General features: G+C 42.7%; 1 protein-coding gene across 4 annotated transcripts in view; it reads left to right on the top strand.

Moving 5' to 3' along the window:
• Window positions 1-4086: 4086 nt before the first annotated feature.
• Window positions 4087-24658, top strand: part of znf385d (zinc finger protein 385D) — a 72677-nt gene continuing 52105 nt past the window's right edge. For 2 of the 4 annotated variants that reach the window (XM_058053389.1, XM_058053388.1), the window contains exons 1-2: window positions 4087-4210; window positions 21828-21973. In XM_058053389.1, the coding sequence (XP_057909372.1) occupies window positions 4189-4210; window positions 21828-21973 (168 nt within the window). In that variant the 5' untranslated portion in view covers window positions 4087-4188. Of the gene's footprint in view, window positions 4211-21827; window positions 21974-22949; window positions 22987-24658 lie in introns of those variants that run through there. The other 2 variants (XM_058053390.1, XM_058053391.1) reach the window with 2 other exon arrangements.

Raw genomic sequence — 24658 nt, 5'->3', positions numbered from 1 at the left:
AAACAACAAATGCATTCACGACAGCAACGTTAAAATTGATCTTATCTGCTGTCTGATGTTTTTTGTTTTTTGCTTTGTTTGCATAATACGATTTGTGTTGTTTTTGCAGTGACAATTCATACTTTTAAAAGGAACCTATTATGCTCATTTTCCAGCCCTTTGTATTAAGTTGTGGACTCCTATAGAGCAGCTACACACAATAACCAACACGGAAAGCGTTCTAGTTCTTCCAGAATCTGCACCTATTCAACTGTATTTCTTTGGTTTATGTGGTTCCTGTGAAAATGGTCTGTTTTAATGGATTCCACCCACGGCCCGCCTCCAGGCACGCCCACACTACTGTGGTTGGTCACACTGCCGAGTGCAGAGAAAGACTTCTGGTATGTGCCACCAGCTTTATAGGAGTTGATAAACGGTGAGTTATCTTTTTAAATGTCTGCTTTTAACATATTGCCATATGTGTTGGATCCAGAATCCGATCTGGAAGTAGAGACTGTACACGCCAAAGTTTCTCAAGGAAAGAGGTTACTTCAAGACGTCTCTCAATGGTAAGTAGCTTTGGCAGTTTAGCATTTTTTTTCCTACAGCATCGGTAACGTAATGTGTTTTGCGGGACTACCAGTGTGTAAAAAACTTGGGTAGAGCCATCAATTGTGGAGGGAAATGGCTATTACCAACCCCACTTCCTCGATGCTATAATGCTACACAAACATCTTTCTCTCTGCAATTACTGAGTTAAATATGGACAAAATGTGATTAATAAGAACATATAGTAACATATAGTAAGAATGTACACATCCTAAAAATGTATCATAAGAACGTGAAACTGCATCATAAGAATGTATTGTGAGACTGTATTGGCACATTGTATCGTAAGAACGTGCCATACCTGGTACAACTAAAGGTACAGTTGGTAGTCAACAAGGGTGGTCTACTAATTTTTTTCATGACTGTAGATTGCAGAATGCAGTTTATTTGTTTTGTGTTTACATAAAAAAACTACAGCTCCCAAGATGCTTAGAGATGCAGGAAATCATGAGAAAGACGCTCCTATCACACGTTTGGATAGAAGCCTGATGCAGTGATTGTGTTGTGATCTGACAAATCTTAGGTTGCTTTGATCAAATGTAGAACGGAACTAAATGTACTACAGCTTCTGCTTGGGCATTAACAGCTGGGTACCACCTGTTCAACTCCGATGGGAAAAACAGACAAACGTGTGTTGTGTGTAGAAACATATGCGCTAGAAACACTGAGGTAAGTTGGATTGCAAGGTTTATAGTGTGGGTAAAGCACTTAATGTAAATTTCCAACCCTGCCTCGCACACTGCCACTTCCATATTCCATGTATTATCATTCACAGTAGCAAAGCCATAGCTCACAGTCTGACAGACCTGACCTGTAAATACTGTTACTTGTTAATCTTGCAAGATCTTGTGACATCCCCAGTAAGAATGAATTGTAAGAGTTTACCAAAATAATGTAGTCTAAGAACATAAATCAACAATGTATCAATATAAGAAGTGGTTTTCACTTAGGCAAACATTGACGAGATAATGCTTTGTGGATGTCCACATTTAAGCTTAAAGGCGCTCAATACTGCCCCTAGTGGTTGGTGTCCAAACTGAAAAGGGCAATTAATTTATTTTTACTGAAATCAAGCATAATTATGTTGAAGGATTTTTTTGGGCAACACAAGACGCATGTGACGCACTGATCGGTGTGAGATTTCTATTCATTCAGAGGCCACCTGCCGGGTCCCACATTAACTCTTTTTTTAGTCCTGTTTGGGTCTGCAGCGGCTCCTTTGGGAAATAAGCAGCTGTGGTCTTGATACTAAGCAGGTAGCGTAAAATTTACCTTTTTTCCCCTGGAGACCACCGTCTAGCGGCGGTGAACATGATGGATGACAGCAGCCCCAGCGAGTCAGACCAGTGACGTTAAGGGATGTGAGATCCAAACAGGAAGCCGAGGGGTTCCAGAATCATGTACCTGCATTTGGAGTGGTCGATTCCACGTTGTCCTTGTGAGCTTCAATATCAGGGAAAGGGCTCTAATGACCTTGGCACCTAGGCGAACAATTAACACCTAGAGGACTTATGACCAAGCAGCTGATAATGTTGCTAATATGTACTTTAAGGTCAATTTGATGATCTTCTTACATGTTTATGTTAATGGAACATGGTCGATGAAACTGTAACTGACCAAAGTCACCACTTGGTAGAGCAACTATGATCTACAGTAATTGTGTATTAGCAACAACATGGAACAAAAAAGCATCTCCTTCTTGAATATTATTGATTTTCTGGCATTTTGATGTCAACATAATGGGTTAATAAAGCTGTAATGACCAGTAACACCACTAGGTAGAGCACCTACGCTCTAATTGTGTATTAGTGTAAAGGATGAGGTTTGGGCTTGTGGGCTGAACTCCAAAATCCAGACACTTTAGTGTGAGTAGATAAGACAGTTATTGATGCCCATCGTCCATGAATAGGGGAAGGGGGAACCTTTGAAGGACAGAGCAAGGACGGCCGGGCAGCGAACATGGCAGCAAGGCCAGGCAGAGAAGAAGATGAATACCATGCAAAAAGCAAAAAGTACACAAACGGTGAGGCAACTATACTTTCATTTTGTATTAGTAAACATGGCCAGTAATACTATCTCCTTCATTTCTGATGATTTTGTAGCATCTTTATGTAAATGGCCATTACTGTAATTACCACTTGCAAGTACAATCTATTTGTGTATTAGCAACAACATGGGACAAAAAAAAGGATCTCCTCCTTTAATATTATTGATTTTGTGGCATTAGAAAGGGGTTGATAGAACTGTAATTATCCAACAACACCACTAGGTAGAGCAACTACACCCTAATCATGTTTGTCTACTTGTGTTAGCAAGATGTCCTGTGCAATACATTGGGGGTGGCGCGTTAGGACAATTCCAATGGCCCATGATTGACAAGGAGATAACAAATTTTTCTCTCTGGTTTTGATTTTTTCTTTAAATATACTGTAGTGGGAAAATGATTAAAACAGTCGCTTGTATTTGGTAGTAACATTTACCAAATAAATATTGACTGACTACCCCGTCATATTTACATGAAATGGTTTGGTCCACCACTACCTTCACCTTGCTTTGGCTTCATAGCTGCAGCATGTTGGCCGTCAGCAGTTGTGACAGAGCAGAGTGAAACTATGCTGCCAGTGCCTAGTAAAATAATGTCTGGGAGCAAAAAGAGAGTAGAGAGTAAGTAAGCAAGAGCAAGAGAGTAGTTGGTTGTCTCAAAAGGGACTAGTGATAAATCTATCCACTTTTCCTGGCATTGTTGGGGTATTTTCTGGTATTTTTCCTCTTTTCCTGCGGCATCTCACAAATTCATATGCAAATTCCTCGATGGCATCATCTACCAACTTCTAGGGCAGCCAATAGCTACTTTTCTCACTGATAAGTTGGCAACAGTGGAGAGAAGAAAGGGGTGTCAATGTGTGACCCAATTTTTTTCTAGCCCAGCCAGGCTGTGTGTCGTGGAAATCAACCCGTTAGCTACTGCCCACAAAGAGTGCTAGCATGTTGTGTTAGCCTTCATCTCTTGGAGGGGGGGTCATTGGGCCCAGAATTACTGGGAGTCCCTGATTGTGGTTGCCTTCCACTATTGTAGTAGTTGGCACGGTGTTCTTTGTCGGGAGTGTGAGGAAGAAGAGCAAAAGATATAGAGGCAACAAAGGGCAAGTAAAGATGATGAAGCATGGATGTGTGGATGCATGGAAAACATGGGATTAAACAGGGAGACAACAAGCTTGGAGATGGGAGCACACTGGAGGGAATGAGATGAAATGAAAAGGTGAGAGCGGCGAGACGCGCAGGAAAGACAGCCTTGGTTGACACATAAAACAAACATGAGATACCTCCTGGGAGAGGAGAGGCTGGAAAATGTAGATAGACACTTTGGAGCGGGAGGAGGAGGAGGAGGAGGAGGAGGAAGCTGAAGAGGAGGGGAGGGGACGAGCTAGGCCAGAGAATGCAGGGGGAGAGAGAGGCAAGCGCGAGCCAGAGAAACAGATCCTCGTGCAGACACAGAACACACACACACACACACACACACACGCCTGAGGAGTGTATGAGCCATGCTGGACACACACACACACAAACACATACACTGACCGGGAGTGAAGCAGAGGAGCGATGGAGGGCAGCATCTTCTTCGGTGAGTCTTTTCCTCTCATGTTTGATATGTCAGGTGACACACACGTACATAGAAGGTGTGCACGCGCGCGTGTGTAAGCCAGCATGTTGCCACAACTCCACGAATAAAAAAGCATGAAGATGAGTGCTTCCTCGGCAAAAAGTAGCAAAGACAGGACAAGCGCGCCAAGTGTGTGATGTTCCGGTCCCACAGGTGACCCACTTGAGTTCGCTTTCATTGTGAGCCAAAATAAGATCCATACGATCCCGGTGCCACTTGATCCCAAGGAAGCTTCCGGACTCATTCATTGTTATGGAGGAGGCAGCCTCCTTGTCAAGAGCTCTTCTCACGGATTACAAAACGGCATTGCATATGAGAAAACCGGGTTCAATTCCTCACGGGGTGACCTTCTTCATGAAAGTAATCCCAGGGATTAAAGGCATCTGGGGCGGATGGAAGGAAGGAGGGGAAAGGTCCGATGGATGGATGGATGGTGTGGAACCTCTCAACAGAAACCCACGTGCTTGTTGTTTTTAAATATTCACGTTTTTAAATTCACGACTTCGGACTGTACTATTAACCCTTTTAACACTTTAGATTTTTTAAAATTTTAAACCATATCCTCATTTAAAAATATATACAATATATTTTCATATTCTTATGGTGGAAATACAAAACGTAACACACAAGTATCAGGAAAGTTCATTCTTTCTCCACTAGGGGGTCACATGAATGACTTTAAATTCTGAATTCATTCTGTTTCTCTAACATTATGCTTCACTCCTTCCCCTAAATCCTCATGGGAACACAAAGAGGTCATATATTACATCGATAAGCTGTCTATAAGTAGTACAGTAAGAGGCCATGTTTGAACAGAAAACAAGAGCTTCCCTCTGCACGGTCTACGCTCCTGCCAAATATGCGCTGTGCAAACAAATCCACCTTTTTTATGCGACAATACCCGTGTATTTTTTGTGTCATTTTACCAAGCAAAGCTAAAAATGAAGCTACATAACCCTTCTTGGAGATGATAGCAAGACAGTATAGATCAGTGATAGATCAGATCAACCTTTATTGAGCCAAGGCACGTAGTTGTATAAACACATGTACATGCTGCCTACATTATTTGTAGTAAAACGTCATTTCCCAATCATCCATCCACATTGTCTGTACTAATTGTCCTCAAAATGGTCAGGGTTATGCTGGAGCCTATCCCAGCTGCCCTCAAGTGAGGGTGGAGTACACCCTGGACGGGTCACCAGCCAACCATTCACACTCGTATTGGAAAATTGAGAGTCTCCAATTAATTTATCATTAAGATTTTGAAACCATTTTTCTACAGGACAGACTGGTAATGGCAATAATCTGTTCCAGGGTCAAACTGTGGAAGCTTCACTAAGTGTTAATGGTATAAAATGCTAAGTGAGCTCTGCTTGCTAGATATAATTTCAGTTATATATATATAAGTTCTGTGCTATCTTTGAGGGGGATTTTCAGAGACGTGTGACATTTAGTGTCCCTTTCAAGGTGACTTCTTTAAATGTGCTGAAAGATACAGCAACATTTGTTCTTTCATCTTATTTTATGTTGTGAATATAGAGAAGTAGTGCTCGTGACTCACGAGCTGAGCCTGCAGAGCCAGGAGGCAGCGTGGCTGCATTGTCTGTTGTTGCGAGCCTGCCCGGATCAATCTTTTTAACTTATCTGCATCATGCAGAGTGAAACAAGCGCACTTAAAATCTCCCTCAGCCTTTATGGCTCCTGAGTGCACCCGTTTGCTAACTTGACGGCTTCTCAATTATTCATGCAACAGTTTGTCCTGCAGTTTTAACTGGAACGTCAGCTTCCCGCTGCTTAAAAAAGAGAGGGAGTGGATCGTAAACATGTGGTGAGGACGTTCAAGAGGCCGTGCAGTGGTCTTTCTGTCGCTCTCTCACACACACACACGACAAACACACTCAAAGGGCCGGAGAAACTGCACTGGGTGTGCGCCTGGCTTTGCGGTATGCATAAAGCGTCTTTTCGGCTAACCTCAGATTACAGAGTGCATGAGGAGTGACTGTAGGAGGCCCGCTCACAGGCGTTTATTAGCGATCCTCTCGCAGCGTCAGTATGCTAATCTGAGGATGCGGCCAAGCGCTCGTTGGCGGGACTGGAACACACGGTTTGTTGCCCGGAACACATCACCAGGGAGGTGATTCTGGAGCCACCTGAACTGGCTACCCTCAATGTGAACATTTCGTTTTTGCGTCAGACCTTGTGGAACAAATAAATAACCAAAACCGAGGTACTGCTGTATGTCCACGTTGAAAGATGCCATTAATTGTGTTTTTTTTTTTTTTGTAACAATGCAGGGTGCATTGTTACATGCATATTGCAAGGTACTTTGATGGGTTTGTACTTAAGAAATGTGATGCCAAATCAATTGTACACCTTCAAAACTGAGGATTGTGTTTAAAATAAAATAAATCACAAGACGATGCACAAGCCTGGTTCTGCGAGAATGAGAAGAGACACTGGACAAAAAAACTTTTACATTTCACTAAGTCATAAAACAATGCAGGTACATATTGAAATGTTTATTGTCCCACATATTGAAGCTAAACGATATTATTATCAACATAAGCCAATAATGTCACAATAATATATAATAATATATAATCAATAATTAATATATAATAAACAGTATTTTATTTTCCATATTAAAATATTAATATTTCACTTTGTAAAATTGTGGAATTTCCATTTATGGAACATGTACTTTCTCACAGGCAATTCGTACTGTCTGTCAAACATTTGGAGCATTTCTTGAAATGCTGGCTTTTTAACTGTATTAAAAATCAGCATCTCATGAATGTGAGTGTGAATGGTTGTTTGTCTATATGTGCCCTGTGATTGGCTGGCGACCAGTCCAGGGTGTATCCCGCCTCTCGCCCGAAGACAGCTGGGATAGGCTCCAGCACCCCCACGACCCTCGTGGGGATAAGCGGTAGAAAATGAATCAATGAATGAATGATTTACGAAGTGAGTGCTGACTGTCAGAACGAAGGCTCTGCATCTCGATGTATACTCGCAGGGTCTTAAAAGTTTCCAGCCCTTGAATGTAAGGCTTTAGAATGTAAAAATACATGAATGCAGCTCTGTAACAATGTCATAAAATGTATTAAATACGATTTTGTCAGTTTCGTTTTTGAATTGTTTTGATTTTTGAGGACGCTATCACATAACGATAGAACAGTTGGAATGGATGAGCACAAGCAGTTAGTGAGCTAGGTATGCGCCGTGGTGTGTTTATATGCTTTGCAACTAATTTGCCTTCTTGCCTTTGTACTTTGCCTATTTTTCCCTTGAATTGCATTCATTATGGTCTGAGGGTTGTGGACTTAACCAGGTTCTACTGTCCCAGGTTTCATTCAGGTGAATCAAGCAGTGGTGCGATTGTTCTGCAAGTAGGGAAATTGTTCAGGGACTCCGTCCATCCATCCATTTCTATACCGCTATAGCCTTATTTGGGTCGTGGGGTATGCTGGAGCTTATCCCAGCTGGACTGGTTGTGTTCCGGTGCTATATGTGAAAATATTGTCCAATCTTGTGTACCATAGCAAAAATGCTAGTGTGAATGTTAAATAGTGAACTAAAAGTATGAAGTCAGCTTTAAAGCATTGAGATGGTCGTGTATATAAAATAATAGTAAGCGAGCCCAGACAGAAACGCTCACTGCGCTGGGGCTGTAATTGTTGTCAGCAGTAGAACTATCAGCAGAACTGGGCTCATAATAACAATAATTGGATTCCTATTTGCTGAGGGAATAGCGGCCGTGCAGCTTGTGTCCACACAGGCTATTTGGACTCTCAGCCTGTCCGGGCTGAGCTTCAGGTCTACGGAACTAAGGCCTACGGCACTAAAGAGACGAGAGCGCCGCCAGGTGATTCATTATTAATGGCCCTCGGCGTCCTCCAGACATCATTTTTACTCACTCTCGACACACCGCTGAGCCCAGATAAGTGAATGTTGAAGGGCAAGGTAGAGGACGGCCGCGGTCCAGAGACGTCCAATGAGATGCCGGTGCTGCTTTTGCTCTGCTTCTGCTCGCATGGTGACATGTAGACGTTGGTGCAACCTGGTTAAATGCCAGCGCAAACACACAAGATCAGCTGACGTGCCTCCTCTGTTGCGCTAATTTCATCAGTTTAACTTCATTTGAGGCCCTGAAACACAACATCTTTTCAAACTTGATGTAATGTTTTAGTATATTTGGAACATGCTTGGCCATCCACTCGGCCGTCTCTTGGCATCTCTGTGTGGAGTTTGCATGTTCTCCCTGTGCATGCGTGGGTTTTCTCCGGGTACTCCGGTTTCCTCCCACATTCCAAAAACATGCTAGGTTAATTGGTGACTCCAAATTGTCCATAGGTATGAATGTGAGTGTGAATGGTTGTTTGCCCTGTGATTGGCTGGTGACCAGTCCAGGGTGTACCCCGCCTCTCGCCCGAAGACAGCTGGGATAGGCTCCAGCACCCCCTGCGACCCTCGTGAGGATAAGCAGTAGAAAATGAATGGATGACAATATATTGCAGTGTACTAATTTAATTTCTACTGCGTTGCACTCATCTGCACTCTGTGTGTATTCTAACGACCTCGCCTCCACCCATTGACACAAAGACTGTATGACTGACAAAATGGCTCACTCCATTCATGCCGTTGTTCTATGGAACAAACACGCCAAGGTGCTGAAATCAATACAAAGAGTGAACTCTCTTCTTGCCTGTTTGGTGGCAGGAGACAAGAAAAACAGACACATGCACATGGCAATATATCAAAACCAGCAAAATGATTGAGTTCATTTTAATTTATTCATTCATTCATTCATTCATTTTCTACCGCTTTTTCCTCACGAGGGTCGCGGGGGTGCTGGAGCCTATCCCAGCTGTCTTTGGGCGAGAGGCGGGGTACACACTGGACTGGTGGCCAGCCAATCACAGGGCACATATAGACAAATAACCATTCACACTCACATTCATACCTATGGACAATTTGGAGTCGCCAATTAACCTAGCATGTTTTTGGAATGTGGGAGGAAACCGGAGTACCCGGAGAAAACCCACGCATGCACGGGGAGAACATGCAAACTCCACACAGAGATGGCCGAGGGTGGAATTGAACCCTGGTCTCCTAGCTGTGAGGTCTGCGCGCTAACCACTCGACCACCGTGCCGCCTATTTTAATTTATTGTGTGATAAATTAATTTGTTTGTTATATTTCCCGGCCTCGTGCTGCTATTTTTAGAATGTACCACGGGCCAATACATAAACAGCCATGAGCTGCTAATGGCCCCGAGGTTGCACTTTGGACACCCCCAATAGAGTACTTATTTTCCTTATTTACTTTGACATAGATACGTATGTCACTGCCTCTCAATGGATTGGTTTTATCCACTTCATGTAAGTAGTATGAGGGGGCGGCCATCTGACAGACATATCCTGATATCCTGAGCCCAAATAAATATGAATGTTTTTTTTCCCCTGCCTCATTTCTGCGGCGCCCCTTAGAGATTGAATGCCACCGTTGGCGATTGCCCATGTAGCCCATAACTACAATCTATTCCGAGTGCATAATAAATGTTATGTTTACTTGTTTTGGCATCCCTGCGTTTGTGGACACGTTGCAGAAGTTCAGCTATGTGCTCGCTGTCTGTGGCCGGGGATAAAAATATGACGTTATAATTTACATGGCAAATATTTGACAAGCTCAGCAGCTTCATAAATGTCACATTTAGCACACAAGCAGGCTTTCTCTCCTGTTTCTATTTGTCACGTCCTTATTTGCCTGCCACATCTTTCAATGGCGTTTATAAGCCCCTGGAGGAGAAAGTAGACTTTTTATTTTCATTTTATTACAGTTTTGGGTCTCCTGAACCTCGCGGGCGTCATGCAAATTTCCTCCTTGTCAACTCTTTTCTTCTGCCCACCTGAGTCCTCGGAGCCCAAAAGTAGAAGCTGCTGCCTCCGTGTGCACATGAACTCAAATATTTACACCTCCAGCGATGCGGAGTGTGCGTGTTTGTGACAGCGTCTTGTGGGGATGTTTTCCTCCTGTCCTACATCTCCTTGGTGTGAGCATCATTGGGGTGATCGGGGTTGAGATCAAATGTCAGGCTGGATTCCCTCGAGTTTGGCATGTAATTAAACGCAGACATGGAGAATGTTCTTCCACCAATGATGAGATGATGACAATATGGTAAAACTGCACATTTTGGAGTTATTATTGAAGGCAACCTAAGGCACACCTGTGCAATGATCATTCTTGACATGCCACACCTGTGAGGTGGATGAGGTGGATTATCTCAGCAGAGGAGTGTTCACTAACGCAGGGTTGGCCGATTTGTCAACACTATTTGAGAGAAAAACGCCTACAAGTTATACATTTTTGAGCAGCATTAATCTGGCAGTTATTATGAGGGTTTTGTTAGGTTACACTGCAGACCTGATTTGAGCCTCTTACCAAAAACAATGTGCACAGCCACAGAAAATGACTGGTCATCCAATGCCATGAACGCCATCATTTTCCTGGTAGTGATCCGTAGTCGTCCATCGCTATCTTGCAGCTTGAATAGTGCTCCCTCACTACATCGCTGCTTTGCAAAAAATAATAAAGAAATGACTTTAGTCTATTAGTCATCTTTTCAAACTTGATGTAATGTTTTAGTATATTTGGAACATGCTTGGCCATCCACTCGGCCGTCTTTTGGCATCTCTGTGTGGAGTTTGCATGTTCTCCCTGTGCATGCGTGGGTTTTCTCCGGGTACTCCGGTTTCCTCCCACATTCCAAAAACATGCTAGGTTAATTGGTGACTCCAAATTGTCCATAGGTATGAATGTGAGTGTGAATGGTTGTTTGTCTATATGTGCCCTGTGATTGGCTGGCGACCAGTCCAGGGTGTACCCCGGCTCTCGCCCGAAGACAGCTGGGATAGGCTCCAGCACCCCCTGCGACCCTCGTGAGGATAAGCAGTAGAAAATGAATGGATGAATGGATGACAATATATTGCAGTGTACTCATTTAATTTCTACTGCGTTACACTCATCTGCACTCTGTGTGTATTCTAACGACCTCGCCTCCACCCATTGACACAAAGACTGTATGACTGACAAAATGTCTCACTCCATTCATGCCGTTGTTCTATGGAACAAACACGCCAAGGTGCTGAAATCAATACAAAGAGTGAACTCTCTTCTTGCCTGTTTGGTGACTGGTCATCCAATGCCATGAACGCCATCATTTTCCTGGTAGTGATCCGTAGTCGTCCATCGCTATCTTGCAGCTTGAATAGTGCTCCCTCACTACATCGCTGCTTTGCAAAAAATAATAAAGAAATGACTTTAGTCTATTATTAGTCAAAAAATATTGAAAGACAAGCTGGAGACTGGCTACTGAGCCTGCAGAGCCGAGCCGCCATGCCATGGCTGGGAGGGAGAGAAAAAAGGTTCTCCTCCCATTCTGTGTGGAAGTGGTAAGTTCATGTCATCTTTATCCTTCTTCCCTGTTTGACACTAGATGTGTAACAATTTGCTTTAATATCGATTCGACTCGAATAGGGATTTATGGTTGCTGATACGATATTGTTTAGAATGATACGATCCAAAACGATTTAATTATTTTAAAATTGATTCAATAACTTTTTAGCAAAACATGAAACCAATGTGAGTGTGAAATAAATACCTGGATACTGCACAGTGCAGATGAAAGATGAAGTTTCCTCGTTTTTTTTTTTGCAAGGGAATCAGCTGTGTACATGAATAAATGTGCTTTCTGCTGCAGTGGTCCCCGAACTTCCAACTTAACATCAACGAGCATTCTGAAACCCTCAGTTACAGGTGATTGGCTCTTTTCACTGCTCATAAGCGCTAACAGCATTCCGCTGCCTGGTTCTTTGCTCCGGCTAGCTTTAGCTGATTTAGCCTTAACTTGATTTGTTCGCTGTCAGTCTGTTAGTGGCTGATTTTCAGAGCTTTGTGGCGGTAGATAAGATTAGTTGGTAAGATCGGTTTCATATATAAGGATCGGGCGATCGCTCATACCCCAAAACTAAGCAAATCTGACGTAGTTTTGCTCCATCAGCTCTTCTGAACTCTCCTCTACTATTTCCTCCTGACCTAGTGTTTCTCAGGTTGCATCGTTCCAGGCTTGCTCAAGGATGCCATTTGACTGGTTAACACAGCTCTGTGACTAGAGACAGGATACAGTATGTACCACAGTCATTCATAGTGGCTTCTTTTAAAACCTAACCTTGATCCTCATGTCTTATCGAACTCCAGACCAAAAGACATTTTTCTCCAAGATTCTAGAGGAAGCAGTTGCCAAACAGTTAACAGGATTTCCTACAAAACAATCAGCAATTTGAGGACTTTCAATCAAGATTTAGGATGCACTGTGGCCCAGAAACAGCAATCGTAAAAGTTACAAACGACCCCCTCATTGCCTTAGACGAAGGCCTGGTTTCAGTACTAGTTTTATTAGATCTTACAGCGGCACTCGGCACGATCATTATATCAAATATATCATCATATCAAATTTTGATACAGAGATTAGAACTTGCCCTCGGCATTCAAGGAACCGCATTAAACTGGTTACTCGTCAGATGGCCTGCAGTTTGGATCCATAAAGAATCTACTCAAGTGAAGCTTCTCTGACCACCAGGCTGGATTATTGTAACTCCCTGTTAATAAGGTTGCCCAGAGATATCTTACTGCACAAGTCTAAACCAGAACCAGAGAAACAGCTCATATTTTTTATGAACTAGCCTCACTGCACTGGTTACCTGTCAAATTTGTGAAGAAATTATTTTCGGTCAGTGGCTCTTTTTTTACTGGCACTTGGCACATGCCAAAAATGTAATTGAGCATGAAAACAAACAAAAAAAAAGAACAGCAAAAATTTAAAAATCTGCAGTAAGTGTACGAAATAAAGTCAAAATGTTAAAAGAAAGTTGTCACGTAATATGAAGTAAAATAAAGCTGTTATAATGTAATAAAAAAAAGTAATATTTTGAGAAATAAACAAAATGAAGAATAATGTAATTATTGTAAAATGCGTCAACATACTATGGAAATACAGTCAAAATAATACAGAAATAATGACCTAAGAAATCTGACGAGAAGAAAGTTGAAATATTAGGTAAATGTATGTGTAGTATGTGGCCGCTGGTGGAAAACGTTTTGACACCCCTGAACTGCACCAGTATATAGAACCTCTAATGCCCTATCAACCCAGCAAAACACTGCACTCACAGAATTTACATTTACTTGCCACTCCTGTCATATTTAGAAGTAGAACAGGTATGTAGAGCCTTCAGTTATCAGGCTCCTCTGTTAGGGAACTATCTCCCTGACACCCGTTTTTCACAGTTTATGTAAAGCATATACTGTAATTAGAACTGAACCCTTTCTCTTGATATGCTGATACGCTTTGTGACTACATACAACCTGGTAAAATATGGAATGGGTTTTTTTTTGCACTTTAGCTACATACTTCAGTTGCTGCACCTGAAATATTATCAGTGGCCAGTAAGAATCACCATCAGGTGGTTGCCTACTGCCACAGTGGTTAATTATAAGCTGGCGGTAATTAGGAGACAATACACAATACACTTGCTTTGGTAGGCCACGCTTGGCAGTCGTATTTACTAATACAGGCGTCTCTAGCCACATTGTTGTTTGAACATCGCGCCCTTCCTCTATAAAAATTAATTCATAAATGCCTAAATTAATCATTTTCAAGCAAGATAAATGAGTGAAAATACATATGTAGGGCATTCAAAAGTCGCGATATGAAGTAATACATTATCTGTGACTTGTGATGTAGAGTTGATGGTTAGCAGTGTAGAGAGTGGCTGACAGCAGCCCCTGTGTGAATGTTCTCTGTTTGTTAATAAAGCAGTGGAAGATCATGGTGAGTCTCTCCTTAACCACAAACCCGCGGTAGTACAGTGGTACTCTACACCAGTCTCTTAGTGTCAGTAACGTTACGTTGATAAGACAGTCATTATCCATCCATTTTCATCAGTATGATCTTGTGTGGTCTAAACCTACATCAGGAGTTTGTAGGCCATACATCAGGCAACTAAAGAAGGGGGTTGTTGTGCTGCTTTCGCGGATGCCCCCGAAGGGTACGTTCCCTTCATCCGATGCCATCCAGTGACACATCAGTGAAAGTTCATCTGCTTTTGTTCACTTCATCCCTGGCGTAAGTCCGCGCTCTTTCTGCTATCACAGTTGGGTTTGTCAATAAAGCAACAAAAGAGCCACACTGTGAAATGTGCGTCATCTTCCTCAAAGGGCAGCAGCGTGTTTACCACACTCTTACATCACCTAGCCAAGGCTCAGTAAGCGCTGGGGATCTGACAACTCCAAAATTAATTTATTTCCCATCTGTGCCTGATAAACAGCTTTAGCTTTAACGCTGTAGTGCTGTTGCGTTGTCCTGGGTTGTGCTCCACGGTGCGCAAACATGCATTGAAGGCAGGAGACAGGACTGCAGGCAACGGTGGATGGAAGCATATGTTGCTCCACAGTCTCCTCTGAGCTTCCAGCAGGAATGTAGACTTCACAGATGTGCAAGTTACCCACCATGCAATGGGGCACTAATAGCCCTGACATCCCCCCTTCCTCATCACAGATGCGTTTCCATATTAACCTGCCGACAATCTGGACGCTCCTCTCCAGCCTCCACAGAGGACACCATGTCCATCGTTAAAATAGTCATCATCCTGCAGCACTTTTGCATCAGACGTCTTCAGATCTGGCCCGGCCCCAGAGACGTCATTAGGGGTCTGTAGAAGGATCTTATCTGTTTTACTGGGAACGGTCGCGTCTCCACTTGTAAGTGCACTGATAAACTTCCATCGGTCCGAATCGCACTGTCCTCAATGGACTCCTGGCGATGATTTCCTGTTCATTTTTCGCACACTCTTGTTTCTTGTTTCCATATGATTCGGTTTTTGACACAAACCTTGGCAAAATGTTGTCTGGGTTAAATGTGCTGAACAATCCCTCGCTTATTGAGGTTAATTTAATTCAACACCCGGCTGTGATAAGTGAATTTGGGATTCGAGCATAGAAAACGTCTTAACTACCTTCTAAATATGTTTATTTCACATTAGAGCCCTGTAGACATGAAATAACACCCCTATAGTCACCTTTACATTCCTTACCCAATATAGTCGACATAATAAGAGAAAACATTTAAAACATAAATATGACTCATGTGCTTATGTGTGTTGCTGTAAATGTGTTCCGGTGCTACAGGAGCTGAGTGCGGGATGGACAGGAAGTAGGGACTTCAGAGTTGAGTTTTATCCTGGCATAGGTTACGGAAACAACAGAGACTAGGGATTATTGTGCCTGTTGTGAGATCATTCAAACCTGAAAACCTAAAAATCGGCAATCCAGTCTGGTGTTTGTATGTCTCATTGAATTTTACAGTAACATTACAAACAGCTAGTGTAGAATTCTACATATTATCACAACGTCATGTCATGGACAGCTGTTTGGTGATCCAAGCACAGTTCCACGCCGGATTCTCAAATATTCATCCAAATGCTGATACAGTTGATCAGATGATGCATTGATGGTAAACATGCCGGACAGCTGGAATGTACCGTGTGTGTTGGGACACGTTGGGCATGTCACCGCTGTCCTGCAGTTCCTTGCAACGTTTTCTCTTGTCATTCCTCACATAGCAGAGTTATTCCCAAGGGAATTCTTGAGCATTACATTCTAAGATTGAAAGCCCCCTAATTAGACGTGGTGTAATTAACCCCGCCAAGATGACTGTCATCGCTCTTTGTTTGTTTGTTGGCGAGCAGGATGACTCCCAAACAAATTCACTTTATGGAGAGATGGTGCATAGTAGTAGTAAGGTGTACCAGAATTAAGTCCTAATTTTGTATTATACAGTATAATAAAATATGGCATAATTCACAGAAACTACTTGTCTAAGTCACTGGGGGTGCACAGTGAGGTGCCGAGGGGGTGTGAGAGGCAGGTCAATGCTGGCAAGTCAGATGCTGGTGCCAGCAAGTCATACAGTGGTTTGTGAAACCAGTGAAACCAGTGAAACCATGGTTAGTGTCATTCATTAACCCATTCCAGAAGGTCAGACATTAACCAGATGAATTTTTCCCAAGAGAAATAATAAATCCAATTCATCAGTACCGAGGTTCGGGTGTACTACAGTTTCTCAATAGTCTTTCAAATAACATAATGTAAAACATTTATTTTCCCGTGGGAGGTGGGTGTATGGCAGTAAATAATTGAGAATCGCTGACCTAAACGTAACAGTCTGGGGCTCTCTCTAGAGAACTGCCATATATATTTTTAATAATACCATACACTTGTGGTTGATGATTGCATAAACCCACCAAAATGTCATTTCAGTGTGTCCAGTATGTCACAAATGTTAGCTTATCACATTCAACGTCTCACAATGTTTATGTACAGTCGTCCCACATAGTTTGAACATCGCTACCCATTGCGATTTTTCAAAAGTTAATTAATTAATAAATGAACGCTGGTGTCTGGGTGTTTGCTGGGATGGGCTCCAGCATACCCCCTCCACCCTAATGAGGACAAACGGCATAGAAAATGGATGGACGAATGGATCATCACCGTTTTGTGGCCTATGACTATGGCTTATTATTAGTCCACAGATATTGAAAGACATCACCCCTTCACCCCCTTGTGACAGCTCTTAGTTCCTCTTTTCCTCAGTTCCTAGTTCATGCCCTTATTTTGTATTTACTTCCTGTGTTGCTATGTTCTGTTTTCCGTTGCTTTCCATTATCTCCATTTCCATTAGCACCTGTTTCCCATTTTCTGTGATGTCTACTTAGTTCAGTTGTTGGGTCATTGTTGTTTTTATGTTGGCCGCAATAAATAAATTTTTACCTGCAATTGGGTCCTCATCTGTGGATCCTGGGGTCGCATCGCAAAGCTCTCAAGCCCGAACGTGACAAGACAAGTTATATGTAAAAATCTGGTCACTAGGATTGATGAGACATTAGATTACATTACTTATACACTGCATGTGTGTGGAAGTGGTACATTTTTGGCTTCTTGTGTTGTCCTTCTTTCCACTTTGTTTCAAACACACAGCTAGGAGACCCGGGTTCGATTCCCCACTTGCGCTTCTCTGTGTGGAGTTTGCATGTTTACTCCGGTTTCCTCCCACATTCCACAAACATGCTAGGTTAATTGGCGACTCCAAATTGTGCATAGGTATGAATGTGAGTGTGAATGGTTGTTTGTCTATATGTGCCCTGTGATTGGCTGTCGACCAGTCCAGCGTGTACCCTGCCTCCCACCCGAAGACAGCTGGGATAGGCTCCAGTATGCCCGTGACCCTGATGAGAATTTGTGGTATAGAAAATGGATGGATGGATATATGTTTATTTCAACTTTTTTCTAATTTGCCAGTATAAAATGCATGTACCGCTCAACATTTGCTGCTGAAAATAAGGGGCATCCAGAAAATATTGCTAGCCGTGAGTCTCGCTAATCTCAGGAGGCACTGTTTTCTTCCACCTGGCTATAGCTTGGCTTCGAATGCCTCACCTTTTTGGGTTTTGGACGTGAAACGTCCTATGAATATACATTTTCTGTCCCTCACTTCCGCTGCATACCTTGCGGGCAAACTGCATGTACAGGTACACCCCCAGTATAAACAGTGCTCTTGCTAAATTGTGCATGTGTGTGACATTTTACCCTTTAATTAGGTTAGTTGTAGTTGTGGAAAACCGTCATCACATATTTTACGCTGTGTCACGTCGTCCCAACCAAACGTGTCCCTGGCACAAGCGTGCGGCGTTGTTGCGGGCTGACGTCAACGTTGGCACGTTGCACGCTCGCCACTGAAGGCTGAGCTCTTCTGGACGAGCCACCGCATGAGTCGCTGCATGCGGCCTCCTGGCAGCATATGGCGGCGCTGTCAGTTCCCTCTTCTCTCGCCTGTCTTCTTTACGACATCTTCTGTTATTTACTCCTTCCCCGGGCAGAGACACTGAAACGCCGCCGCCCTGGTTTTATTCCTTCTCTAATTCATTTGATGTCCTGTAGAGTCATGTTGGCAAAAAAAACCTAAAATCCTCCCTCTGGTTTTCATTACAGCTCAAATGGCTCCTTTAATTCCTTAAAACTTCTGGAAGGCCTCAAAGGTTTTATCTGCTTTTTCTTCTTTAATACTGGCACCGTCCCCCCGCATGTCATGCTGTTTCCAATTAGTGATTTATAAAACATTCAGCTGGCATGACCCGCACTGTGAATGCGGTCTACCATCTGATAGGACACAGGTGGTCACTTCAGGCCATGTCCACATGAGTATATTTCAAATTGTATATTTTTCTATTCTATTTGGCCTTTGCTCCGCACGCAAGCTTGGCTTTACGTTGCTGAAAACTGACTTTTTGGAAAACCACAGCTAGGATAAAGACAAAACTGACTTTGTTGACAGGAAAATGTGATTTTTATTGGCTTTCCTCGTTTGCATGATGTCACTATGTGCGCCTTTATCTTCTCACAGGAGACACACTTATCTTCTTGCTTAATTTCGAAGCTTCAACCTTAAAATTCAGGTGTAACTCTGCATCATTGCCTATCGTGTTTATCCCGTTTTCTACATTCTCTTTTCGTTTTTGTTGTCTATGTTGACAGGCAGAAATGACCTTACACTCAGGGGTTGTAGCGCCATCTGTTGCCTTGGCATGAGATATTGATGTGTTTTCATGGTGTGAAGAGCAATTTTATGAACCCTGCATTGGTTATATTCATTTTTTTCAGTGCAACAATGACTCATACCCTGGCCATATTTGGAGCTAAACAGATTTCCTTGCTATTGAAAGAGGAAAGTATGAAATGACACATAAGTGTGGCAAAAAACTGCAGGACATTTTTGTGATACCATACAGATACAATATTTGAAATACAAAATCATTTATTTACTATAATATTCATTCATTCATTCATATTCTACCGCTTATCCTCACGAGGGTTGCGTGCGTGCTGGAGCCAATCCCAGCTGTCTTGGGGCGAGAGACGGGGTACACCCTGGACTGGTCACCAGCCAATCACAGGGCACATATAGACAAACAACCATTCACACTCACATTCATACCTATGGAGAATTTGGAGTCACCAATTAGCCTAGCATGTTTTTGGAATGTGGAAGGGAGCCGGAGTACTTCCGCTTCCTGTTTTTCCCTGCCTAACAAGAAGGTTTTGGGATAAAACATACACAGAACACAGTTGCACTCAAGGTGTGTATTAATAACACGCAAGATGTGTGCCATATTGTAAGCTAACCGGAAAATACGCAAACTGATACAAAGCATTTGCATAATTTTTTGTCATGAACCAATTAACCTAGCATGTTTTTGGAATGTGAGATGAAACCGGAGTACCCGGAGAAAACCCACGCGTGCATGGGGAGAACTGAGGGGGGAATCGACCCCAGGTCTCCTAGCTGTGTAACCTGTGTAACTTGTCCACCATGCAGCAACACTAATTAATATTGTAGGAAATATACAGAATTGCCTCTTATTTAAAAAAAAATATTGAACAGTTGATGATGGTGTTTGGAATGTGAACAATCTTTTTAGCTTGACTGAATAGTGAACACCTGCTCTATGCTTTGAAATGAGCAGAATCCATCAGAATGCTGCAAAAGATGACTTTTACTTGGTATTTTTCATGATTACCTTATAACACAACATCGTCCAGTCTTTTCTCTTGTCTCTCTTTTATGCCACATTTGGCCTGGATAGTCATATTGTTGTGTTTAACAGTTCCTTGGTGGGAGGAGCTTCCTGTGGAGGTGGAAGTGACCTATCCGTTATACATACACTTGTGTTTCTTGGTGACTATTGGAATGTGTAAACATGAGCTCAGCGTGTTGATGGAGTGCTTGCTTTCTGATTAAAACTGGCCTGGAAAGCGGTTAATTGTTAATAAACGAGTCACATTCAAAGAATTGTGTTTGCAAGACCATGGGAGTGGGATTTATTCCGGAGTGGGGGGGGGTTATAGTCTGTGTTCGAGAAAACACACGGTGCCAAGTCCTTCATGTAGAACAGATGTTTGGAGCAGAACTTTGCATATGGAAGGAATAAACAAAACACACATATGTAATAAAAACACGTATTAGCAAGTCCACTAGAATTGAATAGGACTGTTGATTGGCTGCAAATGAAAGGAACAGAGCAAAAAGTCCACCATAACAGTGAGCAAGACGGGTGGGCGGGGCTAATCGGACAAAAGTGTACAATGTATTCACTAGGTCTGAGCTGAGTATAAAATAATGTTATACGCTGTGCATACACTTTACTGACCTCCATGAATATACTGTATATCAGTGGTTCCCAAAGTGGGGTACCCCTCAGGGTACGTCTATTGCCATAAGAGGTATGTGAATAAAAATGACAAACAATTAGCGCCTAACACTCAAAATTATGAGTGTACCTGAATGCCTCAAAGTGTGAAGCGCACTGTCCATGCAGAATAAAAAATGTGAATGGGGGTGGGGGGTAAATTCAATTTTTAGTGTACTACGTTGGGGTAAGAAATGTAACATCCTAACCAAAGCAGGCAGCCAAACACTTCCCTTTTCAGATTTTTAAAAACTCATTACAAAGATGCGTATTTTCCCCATTCGGGGGTTAAAAAAATACTTGAGCATTGCGAAGGGAGCCACAACAAAATGACTGAAGAGCCACATGCAGTTCTGGAGCCGGGGGTTGCTGACCCCTGCCCCTAAACCATGATGTTGAACAATCTTTACTCTTCATTTGACAGTTGTTTTGAGGCTACCATGGTGCTACTCTTCAGAGAAGATGCAAAGAGGAGAACAAATTGCAAAGTCAAACAAATTACACCAAGGGTGCCCTAATTTATGCACCTGCTTACTTTTGTTTAAATAAATATTGCACAATTTCTGTAAATCCTATAAACTTCATTTGACTTCTCATCTATCACTGTTCGTCTGCTATATGATACAGTTAACTGAAATTTCTGTGTAAAAATATATTATACAGCAGAAATGACCTACATTTTCATGACACATACTTGTCTTTGGTTTTGGGGAACTTGAAAATTCCAAACTTGTCTTTGGACCATCTATTAGAGTGTTTACAATGCAATGTTTCTGGATTCTGCACACCATCATGGCGGCCAAACCCGTTCATGGTACACTACGGAGGTGGATGCAGAGTTGACAGCCTATTCAATTCTAGTGTCCTTGCTTATTAGGACGTGTTTGCATGGAGGCATGAAGTCCAAAGTGTCACAACGGCAAAGAATAATAACGCTCGCGGTGATCTTCATCATCACTGCAAGGTGAAGAAAGAGCTAAAAATAAAATCGTTATAATTAATGCTCAAGCGTAAAATTGGTCATCAGTGTGAAAGCATAAAATGAAATATTGAAGACATAAAGCTAATGGACGTGTTGGAATAAACGTATGCAAAGGCATATCTCAGCTGCCCAATAAAATGACAGAGAGCCCCACAGTGTGACATACTAGTGTGGCGAGTCCTTCATAACCGTGTTGTGTTTGGCTTTGTCCCCCCAACCCCTGTACCCGCACCCGCAGGTAACAACTGTCACAACGGCCTTGTGCCCGCCAACGCCCGGCCCGCCGTGCCGTCTGTTCACAGCGCACTTGGCATGAAGCATTTTCTTCCTTTTCCCTTGGACAACGCCTCAGCAGCCGTCAGACTCTTCCCAGGATTCAACGCGGTGAGTCACATCACGTTGTCCATGCCTTTTAGCAGACCAGTGTTAGCCAAACGTCAGCTACGCTCAGTGGTTGCTTGGAATGGTGCAAAGACAGCGTTTAACTGTCTTGGCGTAATGTTGGTGACAGATAGGGATCCTCTGATCGATAGGTCACCGATCAGTATTGGCTGATTTCTGTGGAAACGCCCATCACCTTTGGCCATTGCAGCCTGTCATGATCCCTTTGTGCAGATTAGTATTTTGCTCTTTACAGAAACATCTATGCTAGCTTGCTACCTTCACTGAAGGATATACATTGTCTTTAATGTTCATAAAATCTGTAAAATCTTGTTGAAGACTAAATCCTCACTGATGTTTACCAATACTTGTAAATTATGTCAGACTTGGGTAATTCATTTATTGACTGTACTTTCTGTCAGTCTGTTGGTAAGAGCATTTGGAAAACATAATTTGCTTTAAAATACTGAATAATCACTATGGTAACTACACATGCCAACAGTGTTTGGCAGGCAAGCTTCTCCAACTGGACATGATTATTTTTTATTATTTTATGTAATTTTGTTCCCACCGAGTGGAAGCAGGGAGTGTTTGCCATACTACAAAATGTAAGTCATGAACACAACCGTAAGAGCGCACTCGACAAAAGAATGTCAGCGCCGTCATGAGAGGAGAGAGCTGTGTGCAGGAAAGATGGGGGAATATTTCCTTTACAGAAAAAAAATCATAAAACACTCAAAAGAGAAAAAGACAAGTGATGAATTTCAGTGGCGATTTACACATTCTGGAGACACGTGTGTGTGTGTGGCAGGGCTGTACGTGTTGCTCTGAAAACGACTTTCATATTCTGCTGATTTATGTTCAGGCTGGAGGAGCACATTATTCCTCTTAGCAGCATTTGCCTGCCAAGCACGAGTCATCTCCTTGTTAATGCTCACACGTGTTCCCTCTTAGCTGCAAACTCTGCTCACCTGAGAAAGGCTCAGGAAGGAGCTGGGGAGCTGCTTTACCGCAAGGTAGGATTCCTTAATTTGAAATGGACTATTTTCATAGTTGGAGCATAGAAAACCTGTTTACGAAGTTCTAAATACATATTTGAACATCATTAGAGCCCTCTACACATACAATAGAACCCCTATAGTCACCTTTACACTCCGATGACCAAATATACAGTACAGGCCAAAAGTTTGGACGCACACAACACAATCTGAACCCCATTGATGAGTCAAGAATTCCACTAAGTAACCCTGACAAGGCACACCTGTGAAGTGAAAACTGTTTCAGGTGACTACCTCATGAAGCTTATTGAGAGACCACCAAGTGTTTGCAGCGCTATCAAAATAGCAAAGGGTGGCTACTAGAACTGCAATGATTAAATGAATAGATGAATCAATGATTAATTGATTATACAATTAATCGACAACAATTTTAGTAATTGATTAATCGTTTCATTTCAAAATGTACTGTAAATATCCTAATTTCAGCCTCTTAAATGTGAATATTTTTTAATTTCCGCAGTCATCCATCCATGAAAGCGAACCTGTTATCTTTGTGTTTCAGACAGAACAAGATAGTCACACGTATCAGCTTTGACTTTGGAAAAGAGCAATCATTATTGCCTCTTCCTGATATCTTGCAAAGCAAACCACTGCAGGGATGTGTGGTAGAGCGTGCGAAAGAACATTCCCAAGCAAAGTATGGGATTTGTTCACTTGTAATTGTAATTGTGTAGGAAAATACGTGTATACACACAAAACCTTGTGGTAGAACAGTAAAACTACAAATAGCTATGGCTGTGCCTGTCCAGTAAATTATCTTGCTACGTGCTTCACAACTTGACCATCAAACAAGGCACTGCCCTTTCCCCCATAGTGGACGAGCCAATGCCAAACACAAAGCCTCCCCTTCAAGATTGTTTATTTGTTATTTCTTGTTTATTCATTGGTGATGCACATGTAGCTGTCTGTGCCGACGACTCGTTGGTTTGCAGTATTTGAGTGTTTGAGATGTTTGTCAGTTGATTGTTTATACTTATACTATCTGCCGCGGGAATTCTCGCACGTTATCGCGATAGCGGCGTACATTCCCCCCTCTGCTAACGCCGACGCGGCCTGTGACGTCATCCACTCTGCCGTGGGCCGGCTACAGACACAACATCCGCAGGCTCTCCTTCTTCTCTCAGGTGATTTCAACCACGCTTCTCCATCCTCCACCCTGCCCACCTTCACCCAGTATGTCACCTGCTGCACCAGAGACAATAAAACACTGGACTTGTGTTATGCCAACACCAAGGAGGCATACAATTCAACAGCACTTCCTCCCCTGGGAAGATCAGACCACAACCTGGTACATCTCCAGCCTGTGTACAAACCTCTGGTACGCAGGCTGCCAGCTGTGTCCCGCACAGTGAAGAGATGGTCTGATGAAGCCGACGAGGCTCTGAAGGATTGTTTCAACACAACAGTGTGGGAGGAACTCTGCCATCCTCATGGGGACGATATAGACAGTCTCACTGACTGCGTCACAGACTACATAAACTTCTGTGTGGAAAACACTGTACCCACCAGGACTGTACGGTGTTTCTCCAACAACAAACCGTGGATTAATCCGGACATAAAGGCTCTCCTAAAGGAGAAGAAGAGGGTCTTTAAGTCAGGAAATAGGGAAGAGCTGAAGGCTGTGCAGAAG

This window comes from Doryrhamphus excisus, chromosome 17 (assembly GCF_030265055.1).
Source record: "Doryrhamphus excisus isolate RoL2022-K1 chromosome 17, RoL_Dexc_1.0, whole genome shotgun sequence".
NCBI lineage: Eukaryota > Metazoa > Chordata > Actinopteri > Syngnathiformes > Syngnathidae > Doryrhamphus > Doryrhamphus excisus.
This window is presented reverse-complemented; position numbering and strand designations above follow the sequence as displayed.